The sequence below is a fragment of the Dendrobates tinctorius genome, unplaced genomic scaffold (genome assembly GCF_039654945.1).
Source record: "Dendrobates tinctorius isolate UK_male_01 unplaced genomic scaffold, ASM3965494v1 ptg000037l, whole genome shotgun sequence".
NCBI classification, from domain to species: domain Eukaryota; kingdom Metazoa; phylum Chordata; class Amphibia; order Anura; family Dendrobatidae; genus Dendrobates; species Dendrobates tinctorius.
This window is the reverse complement of record NW_027361705.1, coordinates 4,931,749-4,950,974: the sequence shown is the minus strand read 5'-3', so window position 1 is coordinate 4,950,974 and position 19,226 is coordinate 4,931,749. Positions and strand designations below refer to the sequence as shown.

The following is a 19,226-nucleotide window of genomic DNA, read 5'->3' as shown; positions in this document are numbered from 1 at the left end:
TGAGACAGTGTGTAATGGAGGCTTCTCTCCCTGCACCAGACGGCAGAGACACGTGTAATGGCGTCTTCTCTTCCTGCCTATGCTGTCAGAACACGCCCCCCTGGTATGACACACCCCCAGAAATGACATCACACCTGGAAGGAGCCCATACAGTCTAGCATTTACCGGCAGAGACACGTGTAATGGCGTCTTCTCTTCCTGCCTTTGCTGTCAGAACACGCCCCCCTGGTATGACACCCCCCCAGAAATGACATCACACCTGGAAGGAGCCCATACAGTCTAGCATTTACCGTACAGACACGTGTAATGGCGTCTTCTCTTCCTGTCTTTGCTGTCAGAACACGCCCCCCCCTGGTATGACACGCCCCCAGAGCTGACATCACACCTGGAAGGAGCCCATACAGTCTGGCATTTACCCTTATGCTGCTGCTGAGAACACACCGAACTACAATACCTAGAAGCCTCGCGGCCACGTGATCTGTGCATTTACGTCACTTCCACTCATTAAATTCCGACCAATTCAACCAGCTTGTCGCTGGAGAGGAGACAAGATGGCAGTGTCCGGGGAAACTGTCAGGCTGGAGAGAGGTGAGCTGTGCGGGGCTGATAGAGGGGACCCCCTGACTGATAGCCATAGTGTGTCTATGGGCTGCGCTGCAATGTGCTCAGCTGTGCCCGGCTTATCCCCTACCCACTGTCTCCTCACAGTGTGTGAGCGCTGATCCTGGATTAGGGGCCGACAGACTGGAGCAGTAGATCCCATATAAAGGAAATTCTGTAAGGAAGAGCCCCTGATGTCATCATATGATTCACTTGCCTCTAGAGGACCTGTCATTCGGCAGCCTCGTCCCCTGTCACTGGGGGATCTGTCATCTGGCAGCGTCGCTCTTTCACCGGAGCGGGGGTGGGGGGAGATCTGGCGGCCTCATCCCGTGTCACCGGGGGGGGGGCCAGAGAGATTGGGCAGCCTCGTCCTTTGACCGGAAGGAGGGAGATCCGGCAGCCTCGTCCTTTGACCGAAAGGAGGGAGACCCGGTAGCCTCGTCCCGTCACTGGGGGATCTGTCATCTGTTAGCCTTGTCCTTTCATTGGAAGGGGGGTGGGAGATCCGGGGCAGCCTCGTGCCCTGTCACCAGGTGGGGGAGAGAGATCTGGCAGTCTCGTCCGCTGTCATCTGGGAGATATCAATCAGCCTTGTCAATTGTCACCTGGAGGAGGGGATATCCATCATCCAGCAGCCTCTTCCCTTGTCACCGGGAGGATCTGACAGCCTCTGCACCTGTCACCTTGGGGGGATCTATCACCCGTGCGCTTGTCATCTGTCTCCCTAGACGGGAGTGGGCCGATCTGTCGATCGGGAGCCTTGTCCCTCCTTCCCTGACTGGGAGCGGTTTCATTATTTCTTGTACATGTGCTACATAGAAAATAATCCGCGTTTAGTAATTAGCATAATGTTTGCATGTTTCTTTCATGATAACTGGGGCTTCATTTTTCTTTAATGTTTGTCCTTTTTTTTTTTTTTATTCCTTCATATTAGGCTGTGTGCACACGCTGCGGATTAGGTGCGGATTCATCCGCGCGGATTTTGTAAAATCCGCAGGTGAAACCGCAGGTCAAAATACCTGCGGTTTTACCTGCGGATTGCTCTGCGGTTTTGCCCTGCGGTTTTTCATCTCCTCAATGGAGGAGATGGCAAACCGCAGGAGAATCCGCAGAAAGAATTGACATGTCAATTCTTTATGCGGATTGAAAACCGCAGATAATCCGTGCGGAAAATTCCGCACCGTCTGCACTGCGGTTTTTGATTCCCATAGGGAATCATGGTACTGTACACCGCAGCAGAAACTGCTGCGGGTCCGCAGCGGCCAAAACCGCAGCAAAATCCGCAGCGTGTGCACACAGCCTTAGACGATATTGGTAAAAATAATAGAGAAAGGAAAAATCCTTTATGGCTGATTTTTTTTTTTTTTTTTCTCTGTTTTTCTGGCTTGAAAAATTCCTATTATGGCTTGAAACGTTGCATCATCTGCCGTTTTACGTTGAAATAGATCACTCTGTAATGACTCCGTAATGAGTTTCACTTTTTGTATTGAAGAACTGAAATAAACTACCGTAACTTTTTGATCCTATTCTAATTTTGTGACAAGTGCCTGTAAATTCTGCCTTGTGGCTGCATTGCAGAGCTGACTGGTTATCCTAGGGCCCAGCAACTCCTGCTCCCTCTCGCTATACCAGTGATCACATGATCTCTAGGTCCTGAGGTTGGAGTGCTGTTGGCACTTCTTATCCTGTAGCCACAAGTCTTGATCAGCCCTGTGTGTATAGCGATAGAGGAGATGGAGACAGTAATGAACCCTCTCTGCCATCTCTATAGGGCGCTTGATTGTGTCTGACATCTGGCTCCTCACTACAGCAGCTGCGCTATGCAGTCACGTTTTAGAAAATAAGTGCAGAGCAAAATGCCGCTCATCCCATAGCCACCATTATACAGGTGTGAGGTTAACACTCTTGTTGGGCAGGGTGTAGCGCTATTGCTGGGGCAGGCTGACTGACAATCGCAGGTCGTGGCCACAGTGGAGCCTAAACTACAGTTTGATACGTTTTTGGAGGGGTTTTATTCATTTATTTTGTTAAAAAAAGCCACCCCATTTGATATCAATAGGGAAATTTCTTTTTTTGCACCCACCATAGATCAAAAAGCGCAATTAAAAAAAGACCATGTACCATGTAAATATGATTCCAGGTGCAAAAATTAAAGATGTGTCTGACAGGATATCAGGACTCTTCAGACCTACAGATGACTACCCATTCCTGCTACTACATGTGGGGACAAATGACACTGCAAGAAACGACCTGGAAACCATCTGCAGAGACTTTGAAGACTTAGGCAAGAAAGTGAAAGAACTGGGAGCGCAGGTGGTCTTCTCTTCCATCCTCCCAGTGCATGGCCATGGAACAAGGAGGTGGAATAAGATTCTGCAGGTGAACAACTGGCTACGTCGATGGTGCCGTCAGCAACGATTTGGATTTCTGGATCACGGAGTGAACTACTTATACGATGGACTACTTGCTAGAGATGGGGTGCACCTTACGAAGACTGGAAAGCATGTATTTGGAAGCCGCCTTGCTACACTTGTAAGGAGAGCTTTAAACTAGAACAACATGGGAAGGGAAGCAAAAGAGCAGAAAAAGCCATACACCTGACAAATGCTATTGAGAACTCTGCTATTAGAAGTGGAAAGGAAGAACAAAGACGAAAGAATCTAATTAATAAAAATATTGGAGAAAGAGAAACCAATCACAAACTAAAATGTTTCTATACTAATGCACAAAGCATGGGCAACAAACAAGGAGAATTGGAACTACTAACACAGGAAAAGAAATATGATGTCATTGGAATCACTGAAACTTGGTGGGACAATACACATGATTGGAATACAAGACTAGAAGGATACAACTTATTTGCAAGAAACAGACTTGATAAACGAGGAGGGGGTGTCGCATTGTATGTTAGAAACGCGTATATCTGCACAGAGATTGAAGCTTCAGAGACTGGGAGTTCTGTGGAAACTGTTTGGGTAAGAATACAAGGACAGAACAATGGAAAGGACACCATTGTAGGCATTTACTACAGGCCGCCTGTGCAAGCTGAAGCTATAGATGAACTCTTTATGCATCAAATGGCCAAGTTCTCCAAAAAATATGACATAGTTGTCATGGGAGATTTCAACTATCCAGACATTTGTTGGGAATCTCTCTCAGGCAAAACTAACAGGTCAAGGAAATTCTTATCCTCTCTTGCTGACAACTTTATCTTCCAAAAGGTAAGGGAGAAAACAAGGGGAACTGCTACCTTGGATCTAATCCTTATAAACAGGGAGGAAATGGTTGAGGAGGTAAAAGTGGCTGGGACCCTAGGAGGTAGCGACCATGCTATTTTAGAATTTTGGATAACTAGAGGTGGAAGACCTGTGAAGACTCAGACGTCAAGGTTAGATTTCAGAAAGGCAGATTTTAAGGGATTCAGAAAGAGAATTGGAGGGATCCAATGGCTGGATATCCTTAAAGACAAAAATGTCCAGGAAGGATGGGAAATCTTGAAAAATGAAATTCTCAAAGCACAGTTGTTAACAATTCCGAAAAGAGGGAAGAATAGGAAGCATTTAAGGAAACCAGGATGGATGAACACAGAACTTAAGCACATGCTAAAAAGGAAGAAAAAAATGTTTATAAAATGGAAAGAGGGAGGCATATCTAAAGAAGAATATAATGCTGTCTGCAGAACCTGCAGGGCACAAATCAGATTATCTAAAGCTGAAAATGAATTGAGGCTTGCAAGAGATGTCAAAAGCAATAATAAAGGATTTTGGGGATATGTCAAAAGTAAAAGAAAAGTCAAAGATGCTATAGGATTTTTACAGGATGAAAATGATGAAATGGTAAGACAGGATGTTGAGAAGGCTGAACTTTTAAATTCCTATTTTGCATCTGTTTTCTCTCAGAAAGGAAATGTAACATCAACTGTTATTCACTGTCCTATTAAGGGAATAGAAGAATCCAGGATATCTATAAACAGAAAGATAGTGAGGAAACACTTAGCTAGCCTAAATGAATTCAAGTCTCCAGGTCCAGATGAATTACACCCCAGAGTACTGAAGGAGATAGCAGAAGAAATTTTTGAACCCCTCTCTATAATCTTTGAAAATTCTTGGAGAACAGGAGAAGTGCCAGAAGACTGGAGAAGAGCAAATGTTGTTCCTATCTTCAAAAAGGGGAAGAAGGTGGACCCAGGTAACTATAGGCCGGTGAGTCTGACTTCTATACCAGGAAAGATCTTTGAACAAATTATTAAACAACATGTATGTCAATACCTGGATAAGAATGAAGTGATTAAACAGAGTCAGCATGGGTTTGTAACTAATAAGTCATGTCAGACTAACTTAATTTCCTTCTATGACGGTATCACTGATGATTGGGTGGATCAAGGAAATGCTGTAGATATAGTATATCTTGACTTCAGCAAAGCATTTGACAAAGTCTCTCATACAATCCTTATTGAAAAAATGATTAAGTATGGAATGGACAAGGCAACTGTTAGGTGGATTCATAACTGGCTTAGTGATCGGACCCAAAGAGTGGTCGTAAATGGCTGCACATCCAGTTGGAAGAATGTCTCAAGTGGGGTACCACAGGGCTCTGTCCTGGGCCCTGTATTGTTCAACATCTTTATCAACGATTTAGATGAAGGAATTGAGGGTAAACTGATTAAATTTGCTGATGACACAAAGCTAGGAGAGATAGCTAATACTAGAGAAGAGAGAGAGAGGATTCAAAAAGATTTAAATAAACTGGAGAAGTGGGCAGCAACTAACAGAATGGTTTTTAACAGGGAGAAATGCAAAGTACTACATCTGGGCAATAAAAATGGAAAAAGCATATATAGAATGGGAGGAATAGGGCTAAGTGACAGCACATGTGAAAAAGACTTGGGTATACTAATAGATCACAGACTGAATATGAGTCAACAGTGTGATGCAGCAGCAAAAAAGGCAAATGCAATTCTAGGATGTATTAACAGAAGCATACAGTCTAGATCACGTGAAGTCATTATTTCCCTCTACTCCTCTTTGGTCAGACCTCATCTGGAATATTGTGTCCAGTTTTGGGCACCACATTTTAAAAAAGACATCAACAAACTGGAGCAAGTTCAGAAAAGAGCGACCAGAATGGTGACCGGTCTGCAAACCCTGTCTTATGAGGAAAGGTTGCAGGATTTGGGAATGTTTAGTTTGCAAAAGAGAAGACTGAGAGGAGACTTAATAGCTGTCTACAAATATCTAAAGGGCTGTCACGTTGTAGAAGGATCAACTTTATTCTCATTTGCACAAGGAAAGACTAGAAGCAATGGGATGAAACTGAATGGGAGGAGACACAGATTAGATATTAGAAAAAACTTTTTGACAGTTAGAGTGATCAATGAGTGGAACAGGCTGCCACGAGAAGTGGTGAGTTCTCCTTCAATGGAAGTCTTCAAACAGAGGCTGGACAGACATCTGACTGGGATGATTTAGCGAATCCTGCTTTGAGCAGGGGGTTGGACCAGATGGCCCAGGAGGCCCCTTCCAACTCTACGATTCTATGATTCTATGATTTCAGATTCTCATTCATTTTGCTGTTACTGTAAAATGCTGTTGTTTTTTTTTGGTTTTTTTTTTAACAAAAAAATTTCACTAAAAGCAAAACTTGTGGACACACCCTAAGAAGGGAATCTGTCCTAGGGTTACAGAAACATGGGCCAGCAGGTCTAAGGTGGTTCTCAGACTAAAACATCAATGGTTACTTACCTGTAGCCGTTTTTTCCGGAACCCATGACGGCACACCTGAGAGAGGATATCCGCCCAGTCAGTACAGGAACCCTACTGAAAATAAAAGGGCGGTACTTCTCACTCGCTTTAGTTGGTTTACAGTGCATTACGCCCCCTAGTTAATTCACATGGCAAAAACTATCACCGCATTATATTAACAAAAAACACCACAAACTATAGTGCACATCAAAGGAATGAGAAGGGGGGGGGAATATACTGGTGCTGTTATGGGTTCCAGAAAAAACGGCTACCGCTAAGTAACCTTGGTGTTTTCCCTTCCCCCATGACAGCACACCTGAGACTTTTGGAGAATAAAACACCTTAAGGAGGGACCACTGCTTGCAGCACCCTTCTACCAAAGGTTAGGTCAGCAGAGGAGGATAGATCTAGTCGGTAGTGTTTGAAAAAGGTAGATGGGGAGGACCAGGTAGCGGCTTTACATATCTGATCAATCGATACCTTTGTCTTTTCAGCCCAGGAGGTAGCCACAGCTCTGGTGGAGTGAGCCTTAACACCTTCCCGACCTTTGACGCCACATAGGCGTCATGAAAAGTCGTGCCAATACGACCCATGACGCCTATGTGGCATCGTGAACTGATTGCCCCTCTAAGGGGCAGGTGACCGGGGTCACTGTAAGGCCACCTGGCCCGCACACAGAGGACCCTTTATAGTTAACCCCAGGGGGCGTGGTTTAGCCCCCACGTGCCTACGATCGCTCTTATTGGCTGTTAAAAGAGAAACAGCCAATCAGAGCGATTTGTAATATTTCACCATGGCTGCTGACCGAGATCCGACCCCCCCCCCCCAACCGACTGACTGGGGCGATCGGACCCTGCCACCGACGGACGGCGGCTATCTGTTAACATCAGCTCCCCTCCCCCTTCCCTCCGCTCACCCCCCACGGTACCTACAAAGTCCTTCTGGCCCTCCCAGTGTCCCGCCGTCCCGGATAATGGGCGCCGCCAACTTGGAAAATGGCGGACGCATGCGCAGTGCGCCCACTGGAATCTGCAACGCTGCAGATTCATTCATTTATTTTGATCACTGTGATAAACTCTCAGTGATCAAAATAAAAAAAATAGTAAATCACCGCCCCCCCTTATCACCCCCCATAGGTGGGGACAAATAATAAAATAAAGGAAATATTTTTATTTTTCTGTTAGGGTTAGGCTTGTGGTTAGGGTTTGAGTTGGGATTAGGGTTGGAGATAGAATTGAGGGATTTCCACTGTTTAGGCACATCACAGGGTCTACAAATGCGACATGGCACCACCATTTATTCCAGCCAATTTTGCGTTCAAAAAGTTAAACAGTGCTCCCTCCATTCCGAGCCCCGACGTGTGCCCAAACAGTGGTTCCCCCCCCCCACATATGGGGTCCTAGCGTACTCAGGACAAACTGGACAACAACTTTTGGGGTCTAATTTCTCCTGTTACCCTTGTGAAAAAAAAAAATAGTGGGCTAAAAATCATTTTTTTGAGGGGAAAAAAATATATTTTTTTATTTTCACGACTCTGCGTTATAAACTTCTGTGAAGCACTTGGGGGTTCAAAATGCTCACCACACACTAGTTCCTTGGGTTGTCTAGTTTTCAAAAGGGGTCACTTGTGGGGGGTTTTCACTGTTTAGGTACATCGGGTTCTGCAAACGTAACATGACGCCCGCAGACCATTCCATCAAGTCGACATTTCAAAACGTCACTACTTCCCTTCCGAGCCCCATTGTGTGCCCAAACAGTGGTCCCCCCCACATATGGGGTACCAGCGTAATCAGGACAAACTGGACAACAACTTTTAGGGTCCAATTTATCCTGGTTAAAATAAAGAATAGCGGGCTAAAAAATCATTTTTGAGGGAAATTTTTTTATTTTTATTTTCATGGCTCTGTGTTATAAACTTCTGTGAAGCACTCGGGGGTTCAAAGCAGGGCTGTGGAGTCGGTAAGCCAAACCTGCGACTCCGACTCCTCAATTTCCCTTACACAGGCCTCCGACTCCCACATATATTGCTTATATTCAAGTGAAAAATGTATTGTAGTACAATGTGAACATCAGACATTTAATCATTTTTATGATACAATAATCAAGACATTTAGATAGAACATAATATATATTTATTGGAATACAACTTTAGAACACAAAAAACTGTAATAAATTGTAAATATCTAATACACTGTAATATCGATTACATATATAACACTGTGTAATAAACTATGTAAGTGGCAAAAAACAGTTTTCAACAAAAACATACTAAATAACATTTGTGCAGTCTATGAATTTGTCCTAAGAAATAGAATTGCCTCCATCAGATCCTCCTTCATAGATGACCTCAAATCTGACCTAATAATTTTAAGGCCAGAGAACAACCTCTCTACACTAACTTGGGTTGGAGGCAAAGCCGTAACCACATGGGCAGCATCTCTAACAATTTCTGGGTATAAAGGAATTGACTCATGCACAGTCAGTTTTGATGACCGGTTGAATTTTTCTATTTCTTTGAGAGCAAGTGAAACATTTTGCTGAAATATGGTCAATCTGCTTGCTATAGGAGACGGAGTGAAGTCTTTTTTCCTTGCGGCAACGCTTTGCCTGCTCCATGTCATCCAAATACTTGTCAAAGTCAAACTCCTCATCTGATCAGGATGAAGATATGGCAGCAGTAGCACTGTCAAGACCCAAGTCCTCTTGCACCTGGCAGTCCTCCTGTAGGCCACTCATCCTAACTGCTACCTCAGTCAGAGCTTCTTTTCCTTTAGTAAGCTGTTGATCATCAAGCAGTATGCGATGACTTGGGTCCACATAAACAGCTGCCAGAAAAAATGTTATTTTCCAATAGCTGTGTCTCTCTCTGTTTCATTGAAGCAGAAATGACATCTGCAATTAAGCCACCTCTTTGGGACAAGCAAAATAGCAAGATCTTCCACTCCCTTATGAAAATGCCAGGAATTAAATCCTCAGCTTGTAATTTTTTAGTCACGGTAAATGGGTGGTTAAGCAATTCCTTCAATTCAACCACCTGTGTCCATTGACCTTCATTTAGGGTTACCTGAGGGTTCGCCATATCTGTAAGAAACGGTTTTAGCCATGATCAAAACTAGCGGGGGCAGAATCTCATACTGCACACCTCAGCTGCTGCGAACCTTATACTGCACACCCCTACACTTGAAAATAAAGCCTGCACCTTAAGATGTGGTGAATGCAGTCTATTTATTCCAACTATCAATTGATGTTGATGTGTTACTGAAGACGAGCAATGCCTGTCCTGGGCGTCCTTTTGGGCAGCTATGAGGTGTACCTGACTGGTGCTAAAAAAAGAGTGCTAGGGGCCCGTTACACATAGCGATATTGCTAGCAATATCGCTGTAACGTCACCGATTTTGTGACGTAGCAGCGATATTGCTAGCGATATCGCTATGTCTGATATCTCCGACCGGCTCCCCCGCTGCTCATCGCTGGTCACGCGAGAACGTCCTGGACCATTTCTCGTCGGGCGCTTCCTGTGGCGCCGACGAGCGACGCGTGGACGCGGGCGGGAGGACGTCAGGATCGCCGCGTCTGACAGGTAAGTAGCGACCCCCGACCCCTGCTATGTCGCTGGTGAGATCTGCCTGTGTGGCAGCTCACTAGCGACCACTTAGTGATGCACCAGCGATCCATGTCGTTGTCGGGATCGCTGGTGCATCGCTAAGTGTAACGGTACCCTTAAGGGGGTTTTACACATAGCGATGTCGCTATAACGTCACCGATTTTGTGACATTATAGCGATATTGCTATGTGTCATACTTGCCGCCGACCGGCACCCCCGCTGTCCATCACTGATCGCGCGAGAATGTCCGGCTCCATTTCTTGTCATCAGGTTCCTGCTGGGCTTCCTGCTGTGACGACGAGCGACGCGTGGAGGCGGGCGGGAGGACGTCAGGATCGCTGTGTTTGAAAGGTGAGAATCGTGCGCTGCGTCGCTGCTGCATCGCTGTGAGGTCTGCCTGTGTGACAACTCACTAGCGATCATTTAGCGATGCACCAGCGATCCTGACCTGGTCGGATCGTTGGTGCATCGCTAAATGTAAACGGACCTTTAGTCTCTGTGCTATGGGACTTTCATTGTTTTTGGTACAGATAAGATATGGACAGACAGATATGGATAGATGGAGCAGATTTCTAATTTGCTTTTGCTATTGAAAACATTATCTATGAGCTTAAAAACCTTTCAGGTGATGCGTTTTTTTAAAAATCTGATCTGCTTTTGCAGCTGAAAAACATCCTCAAAAAACGCAGCAAAAACGCTGTGTGTGAAATTAATATAGCCTTAGATCAGGAATAGAACAGCCATTTATAGGACATTTCATAACTTTCCCAAATTCCTATGAAAAAATATTCAGCACATTCTGCATTAAACTACTGTACCCAATTTATTATATATTTTAGGAGTCAGTCGGTCCATTTTATACCGACTCCACCAAAATGAGCTCCGACTCCACGACTCTGACTCCACAGCCCTGGTTCAAAGTGCTCACTACACATCTAGATAAGCTCCTTGGGGGTTCTAGTTTCCAAAATGGCGTCACTTGTGGGGGGTTTCTACTGTTTAGGCACATCAGGGGATCTGCAAACGCAACATGACGCCTGCAGAACATTCCATCAAAGTCTGCATTCCAAAATGGCGCTCCTTCCCTTTTGAGCTCTCCCATGCTTCCAAACAGTGGTTTTCCCCCACATATGGGGTATTGGTGTACTCGGGACAAATAGCACAACAACTTTTGTGGTCCAACTTCTCCTGTTAGCCTTGTGAAAATAAAAAAAAATAGCAGGCTAAAAAATCATTTTTGAGGAAATAAAATGATTTATTTTCACTGCTCTGCGTTATAAACTTCTGTGAAGCACTTGGGGGTTTAAAGTGCTCACCACACATCCAGATAAGTTCCTTCGGGGTCTAATTTCCAAAATGGGGTCACTTGTGGGGGAGCTCCAATGTTTAGGCGCGCAGGGTCTCTCCAAACGCGACATGGTGTCCGCTAATGATTGGAGCTAATTTTCCATTCAAAAAGTCAAATGGCGCGCCTTTCCTTCCAGGCCCTGCCGTGCGCCCGAACAGTGGTTTATGACCACTGTGGTGTAGTGACCACTGTGTCCGCGCTCTGTGGGTGTCCCAGGAGAGAGGATGAGTGGCAAGATGCTGAATGACCGTTATGTATCCCAAGGTAGGTGGCCTTGGGATGGAAGCTTGAATATGTGTGTTGATCAGCAGAGGTACTGCTGAGCTTCTGTTATACTGTGTCAGGGAGAGCTTTCCAGGTAGCTGGTGAGACGGGCGGCGCAAGCTACCTACAAATCCACCTAGGGGTGTGTCTCAAAATGCCTATAGGGAAGACTGTGAATGCTTGTAAGACCTGTGATGAGATCATAGCCATGTGATGCGGTGGGCGTGCCTACGTAACATATAATGTGGCCAGGGTAGATCACATGAGTGAATGCTTGGACCCGGTTGGTCCATATGGAAGGTCTCGCCTGGCTGACGTGCTGAGTGCACGTGGAGACTCTGTGTAATGGCTGCAAGTGTCTGACAGTTCCCAGGGAGAGGGAATGAACGTCTGAAGTATGAAGCAGCTATGAGGTAACTCGGCCACGGGGTGAGCTAACTGTGGTTAGGCGAGAGCCTGCGTACTGGACATTGTATAACCTGTGTGACCACAGGGTTAACAGAAGGAAACTCTGTCATGGATGCTATGCTGTTTAATATGAACTTTCTGTTGCATATGGGTTTGGTTTATATTGCACAATAAACCGAATGGACTGAGTTTCTGTTGAGAAACCTGTGCCAGAACTGGTTTTCTGCAGCAAAGCTAGTGTCCCCAACACGTATAACAAGCGCTACCTTACACCATTTATGAGGTATCAGTGTACTCAGGAGAAATTGCTCAACAAATTTTAGGATCCATTTTATCCTGTAAAAGTTTTTTTTTTTTTAAACCGATCAATTTGTGAAGCATCTGAGGGTTCAAAGTGCTCATCACGCATCTAGGTAAGTTCTTTGGAGGGTCTAGTTTCCAAAATGGGGTCACTTGTGGGGGAGATCCAATGTTTAGGCGCACAGGGGCTCTCCAAACGCGACATGGCAACCGCTAAATATTCCAGCATATTTTCCATTCAAAACGTCAAATGGTGCTCCTTCCCTTCTGGGCCCTGCCGTACGCCCAAACAGTGGTTTATGACCACATATGATGTACTGTTGTACTCAGGAGAAATTGCCCAACAAACTTTAGTGTCCATGTTATCCTGTTGCCCATTGGAAAATGAAAAAATTGATGCTAAAAGAATATTTTTGTTGGAAAAATTAAAATGTCTGTTTTTTCCTTCCACGTTTCTTTAGTTTCTGTGATGCACCTGAAGGGTTAATAATCTTCTTGAATGTAGTTTTGAGTAGCTTGAGGGGTGCAGTTTTTAGAATGGTGTCACTTTTGGGTATTTTCTACCATATAGACCTCTCAAAGTGACTTCAAATGTCAGCAGGTGGTCCCTAAAAAAAAAAAAAAAAAAATGGTTTTGTAAATTTTGTTGTAAAAATGAGAAATTGCTGCTCAGCTTTTAACCCTTATAACTTCCTAACAAAAAGAAAAATGTTTCCAAAATTGTGCTGATGTAAAGTACACATGTGGCAAATGTTATTTATTAACTATTTTGTGTCATAACTCTCTGGTTTAACAGAATAAAAATTCAAAATGTGAAAATTGCGAAATTTTCACCAAATTTCAGTTTTTTTCACAAGTAAACGCAAAAATTATCGACCTATATTTACCTCTAACATGAAGCTCAATGTGTCACGAAAAAACAGTCTCGGAATAGCTAGGATGCGTTGAAGCATTCCTGAGTTAGTACCTCATAAAGGGACACTGGTCAGAATTGCAAAAAATGGCCTGGTCATTAAGGTCAAAATAGGCTGGGTCATGAAGGGGTTAATGCCTTCAGGAAATGGAGCGCCACTCGCAGAGTAGGATAAACTAATTGCCTTCCAGATCCATCTGGCAATGGTACTTTTAGATACACCGTACCTTTTTTTGCTACTCTGGAAGGCTACAAATAGGGACTGATCTTTCCTCCACTGACTAGTCATGGACATATAATGCAACATGGACCTTCTCACATCTAAAGTATGGAACTTTTCCTCCCCTGGATTCCTCGGATTATTACAAAATGATGTCAAGGTGATCTCCTGGCTCCTATGGAACTTAAGAACTACCTTGGAGAGATAAACCGGATCTGGTCTTAGAATTTCCCTGTCGTCAAAAACCTGAGTCTGCGGGGGGCATATAGACATGGCCTGTAACTCGCTCACCCTCTGGTTATAGCCGCTAAAACTAGTTTCAGATCCCATGGAGGAATCTTTGGCACTATAACCGGTCTAAATCTACTACAGGATTTTATAAAACTGGACACTCACCTATTGGATGCTAGGTTGCAGTTATGCAGGGCCCTCAATGCTGACACCTGAACCTTGAGTGTACTAGTTGCTAACCCAAGCTGGAATACCGCCTGTAGAAACTCTAGAATAGGCCCCACTGGAGCTTCCGCCCGTAAAGGTTGACCCAGGAACGCCAGGAATTTTTTTCATGTTCTACCGTAGATTCTTGATGTAATCAGTTTCCTACTCTTCAACAGGGTGGAGACTAGCCCTGGTGAGAATCCCTGGCGACTCAGTAATGCCCTCTCAAATTCCATGCTGCCAGATGGAAGCCCTTCACTTGAGTGTGGCATACTGCTCCCTGGGTAAGTAGATCCGGAATCTCCGGTAAAATCCATGGATCGTTAACAGGCAACCGCCTTAGAAGGGAGAACCATGGTCTCCTCGGCCAAATTGGAGCAATGAGAATCACCCTGGCTTGATCCTCTCTGATTTTCCTCACTACCGTCGGAATCATTGCTATTGGGGGAAACACGAAGGCAACGGAAAACTTCCAGGGTATGTGCAGGGCATCTACCGCAAACGGATTTTTTCTTGTATTTAGCGAGCAGAAATTCCTCACCTTCCTGTTGTGTAAGGTGGCAAATAGGTCTATCTCTGACCTGCCCCAAGCCTATACTATTTGCTGCAACACATGGGGGTTTATGACCATTCCCCCTGTCTCAATTCCCTGCGATTTGGGAAGTCTGGTTTTATATTCTCAACGCCCCTTATGTGAAGTACCATGAGAGATAGCATGTGTTGTTCTGCTAACTGAAACAGGGTGCTCGCTACCCCCATAAGAGTATGAGAACTTGTTCCCCCCCTGGTGGTTGATATAAGCCACCACTGCTTGATCGTCCGACATGACCCAGGTATGGCGGCCCCGATGCAAGGCGAGAAAATGTCTCGAGGCCTTTTCCACAGCCCACAGTTCCTTTACATTCAAACTTTGATCTCTTTCTAGAGAAGACAAGGTTCCCTGCACTGAGTGGGATCTTAGATGTGCTCCCCATCCCGTGCCACTCGCATCTGTCATGATCACGTCCTCCACTGGTCTTAGCCACTGGACCCCCGATGCCAAATGCTCTCTTACAGTCCACCAGGTTAGGGAGTCTCTTGCGACCAAGGAAAGATGTACTTTTCCTTCCAAATGTCCTTTCATAGAATTATTTGTTCAAAGATCTTTCCTGGTATAGAAGTCAGACTCACCGGCCTAGAATCATAGAATCGTAGAGTTGGAAGGGACCTCCTGGGCCATCTGGTCCAACCCCCTGCTCAAAGCAGGATTCGCTAAATCATCCCAGTCAGATGTCTGTCCAGCCTCTGTTTCAAGACTTCCATTGAAGGAGAACTCACAACTTCTCGTGGCAGCCTGTTCCACTCATTGATCACTCTAACTGTCAAAAAGTTTTTTCTAATATCTAATCTGTGTCTCCTCCCCTTCAGTTTCATCCCATTGCTTCTAGTCTTTCCTTGTGCAAATGAGAATAAAGTTGATCCTTCTACAATGTGACAGCCCTTTAGATATTTGTAGACAGCTATTAAGTCTCCTCTCAGTCTTCTCTTTTGCAAACTAAACATTCCCAAATCCTGCAACCTTTCCTCATAAGACAGGGTTTGCAGACCGGTCACCATTCTGGTCGCTCTTTTCTGAACTTGCTCCAGTTTGTTGATGTCTTTTTTAAAATGTGGTGCCCAAAACTGGACAAGATATTCCAGATGAGGTCTGACCAAAGAGGAGTAGAGGGAAATAATGACTTCACGTGATCTAGACTGTATGCTTCTGTTAATACATCCTAGAATTGCATTTGCCTTTTTTGCTGCTGCATCACACTGTTGACTCATATTCAGTCTGTGATCTATTAGTATACCCAAGTCTTTTTCACATGTGCTGTCACTTAGCCCTATTCCTCCCATTCTATATATGCTTTTTTCATTTTTATTGCCCAGATGTAGTACTTTGCATTTCTCCCTGTTAAAAACCATTCTGTTAGTTGCTGCCCACTTCTCCAGTTTATTTAAATCTTTTTGAATCCTCTCTCTCTCTTCTCTAGTATTGGCTATCCCTCCTAGCTTTGTGTCATCAGCAAATTTAATCAGTTTACCCTCAATTCCTTCATCTAAATCGTTGATAAAGATGTTGAACAATACTGGGCCCAGGACAGAGCCCTGTGGTACCCCACTTGAGACATTCTTCCAACTGGATGTGCAGCCATTTACGACCACTCTTTGGGTCCGATCACTAAGCCAGTTATGAATCCACCTAACAGTTGCCTTGTCCATTCCATACTTAGTCATTTTTTCAATAAGGATTGTATGAGAGACTTTGTCAAATGCTTTGCTGAAGTCAAGATATACTATATCTACAGCATTTCCTTGATCCACCCAATCAGTGATACCGTCATAGAAGGAAATTAAGTTAGTCTGACATGACTTATTAGTTACAAACCCATGCTGACTCTGTTTAATCACTTCATTCTTATCCAGGTATTGACATACATGTTGTTTAATAATTTGTTCAAAGATCTTTCCTGGTATAGAAGTCAGACTCACCGGCCTATAGTTGCCTGGGTTCACCTTCTTCCCCTTTTTGAAGATAGGAACAACATTTGCTCTTCTCCAGTCTTCTGGCACTTCTCCTGTTCTCCAAGAATTTTCAAAGATTATGGAGAGGGGTTCAAAAATTTCTTCTGCTATCTCCTTCAGTACTCTGGGGTGTAATTCATCTGGACCTGGAGACTTGAATTCATTTAGGTTAGCTAAGTGTTTCCTCACTATCTTTCTGTTTATAGATATCCTGGATTCTTCTATTCCCTTAATAGGACAGTGAATAACAGTTGGTGTTACATTTCCTTTCTGAGAGAAAACAGATGCAAAATAGGAATTTAAAAGTTCAGCCTTCTCAACATCCTGTCTTACCATTTCATCATTTTCATCCTGTAAAAATCCTATAGCATCTTTGACTTTTCTTTTACTTTTGACATATCCCCAAAATCCTTTATTATTGCTTTTGACATCTCTTGCAAGCCTCAATTCATTGTCAGCTTTAGATAATCTGATTTGTGCCCTGCAGGTTCTGCAGACAGCATTATATTCTTCTTTAGATATGCCTCCCTCTTTCCATTTTATAAACATTTTTTTCTTCCTTTTTAGCATGTGCTTAAGTTCTGTGTTCACCCATCCTGGTTTCCTTAAATGCTTCCTATTTTTCCCTCTTTTCGGAATTGTTAACAACTGTGCTTTGAGAATTTCATTTTTCAAGATTTCCCATCCTTCCTGGACATTTTTGTCTTTAAGGATATCCAGCCATTGGATCCCTCCAATTATCTTTCTGAATCCCTTAAAATCTGCTTTTCTGAAATCTAACCTTGACGTCTGAGTCTTCACAGGTCTTCCTCCTCTAGTTATCCAAAATTCTAAAATAGCATGGTCGCTACCTCCTAGGGTTCCAGCCACTTTTACCTCCTCAACCATTTCCTCCCTGTTTATAAGGATTAGATCCAAGGTAGCAGTTCCCCTTGTTTTCTCCCCTACCTTTTGGAAGATAAAGTTGTCAGCAAGAGAGGATAAGAATTTCCTTGACCTGTTAGTTTTGCCTGAGAGAGATTCCCAACAAAGGATAGTTGAAATCTCCCATGACAGCTATGTCATATTTTTTGGAGAACTTGGCCATTTGATACATAAAGAGTTCATCCATATCTTCAGCTTGCACAGGCGGCCTGTAGTAAATGCCTACAATGGTGTCCTTTCCATTGTTCTGTCCTTGTATTCTTACCCAAACAGTTTCCACAGAACTCCCAGTCTCTGAAGCTTCAATCTCTGTGCAGATATACACGTTTCTAACATACAATGCAACACCCCCTCCTCGTTTATCAAGTCTGTTTCTTGCAAATAAGTTGTATCCTTCTAGTCTTGTATTCCAATCATGTGTATTGTCCCACCAAGTTTCAGTGATTCCAATGACATCATATTTCTTTTCCTGTGTTAGTAGTTCCAATTCTCCTTGTTTGTTGCCCATGCTTTGTGCATTAGTATAGAAACATTTTAGTTTGTGATTGGTTTCTCTTTCTCCAATATTTTTATTAATTAGATTCTTTCGTCTTTGTTCTTCCTTTCCACTTCTAATAGCAGAGTTCTCAATAGCATTTGTCAGGTGTATGGCTTTTTCTGGTCTTTTGCTTCCCTTCCCATGTTGTTCTAGTTTAAAGCTCTCCTTACAAGTGTAGCAAGGCGACTTCCAAATACATGCTTTCCAGTCTTCGTAAGGTGCACCCCATCTCTAGCAAGTAGTCCATCGTATAAGTAGTTCACTCCGTGATCCAGAAATCCAAATCGTTGCTGACGGCACCATCGACGTAGCCAGTTGTTCACTTGCAGAATCTTATTCCACCTCCTTGTTCCATGGCCATCCACTGGGAGGATGGAAGAGAAGACCACCTGCGCTCCCAGTTCTTTCACTTTCTTGCCTAAGTCTTCAAAGTCTCTGCAGATGGTTTCCAGGTCGTTTCTTGCGGTGTCATTTGTCCCCACATGTAGTAGCAGGAATGGGAAGTCATCTGTAGGTCTGAAGAGTCCTGATATCCTGTCAGACACATCTTTAATTTTTGCACCTGGAAGACAGCACATTTCTCTTGAAGTTATATCCGGTCTGCAGATAGCGGCCTCTGTTCCTCTCAACAGTGAATCCCCCATGACCACCACTTTCAATGATCTCTGCTCTGACTGCACCTCCTACTGTAGCTGCCTTAGGTGAAACTGTGCCCATACTTTACTGCCGGTATACAAGATGTTAGAGAGCCTAGCATTGACATCGCCTTCCTCAGTGTCATCACGGGCTGCTGTATTACTGACAGAACCAAACCCTTTATTTTGACATTTTTGCTTTCTGGTAGGAGGCAAAGTTGGCGTTCGGAGTCCAGTACCAACCCGAGGAAAGATTGTACCTTTTCTGGTACTCACATCAACTTGAGGGTATTCACTACCCATCCTAGCTCCATTAGAGTTTAAGTCACTTCCTTCACCTGATCTACACTCACTGGCCACTTTATTAGGTACACCTGTCCAACTGTGTGTTAAGACTTAATTTCTAATCAGCCAATCACATGGCGGCAACTCAGTGCATTTAGGCATGTAGACATGGTCAAGACAATCTCCTGCAGTTCAAACCGAGCATCAGTATGGGGAAGAAAGGTGATTTGAGTGCCTTTGAACGTGGCATGATTGTTGGTGCCAGAAGGGCTGGTCTGAGTATTTCAGAAACTGCTGATCTACTGGGATTTTCACGCACAACCATCTCTAGGGTTTACAGAGAATGGTCCGAAAAAGAAAAAAAATCCAGTGAGCGGCAGTTCTGTGGCCGGAAATGCCTTGTTGATGCCAGAGGTCAGAGGAGAATGGGCAGACTGGTTCGAGCTGATAGAAAGGCA

General features: G+C 44.1%; 1 protein-coding gene across 2 annotated transcripts in view; it reads left to right on the top strand.

Annotated features, from left to right (window-relative positions):
- Positions 1-375: 375 nt before the first annotated feature.
- The window catches only part of LIN7C (lin-7 homolog C, crumbs cell polarity complex component), a 131,628-nt gene continuing 112,777 nt past the window's right edge, over positions 376-19,226 (top strand). The window contains exon 1 of one of the 2 annotated variants that reach the window (XM_073573857.1): positions 376-588. In XM_073573857.1, coding sequence (XP_073429958.1) covers positions 552-588 — 37 coding nt within the window. In that variant the 5' untranslated portion in view covers positions 376-551. The remainder of the gene's footprint in view (positions 589-19,226) is intronic. The other variant, XM_073573856.1, reaches the window with a different exon arrangement.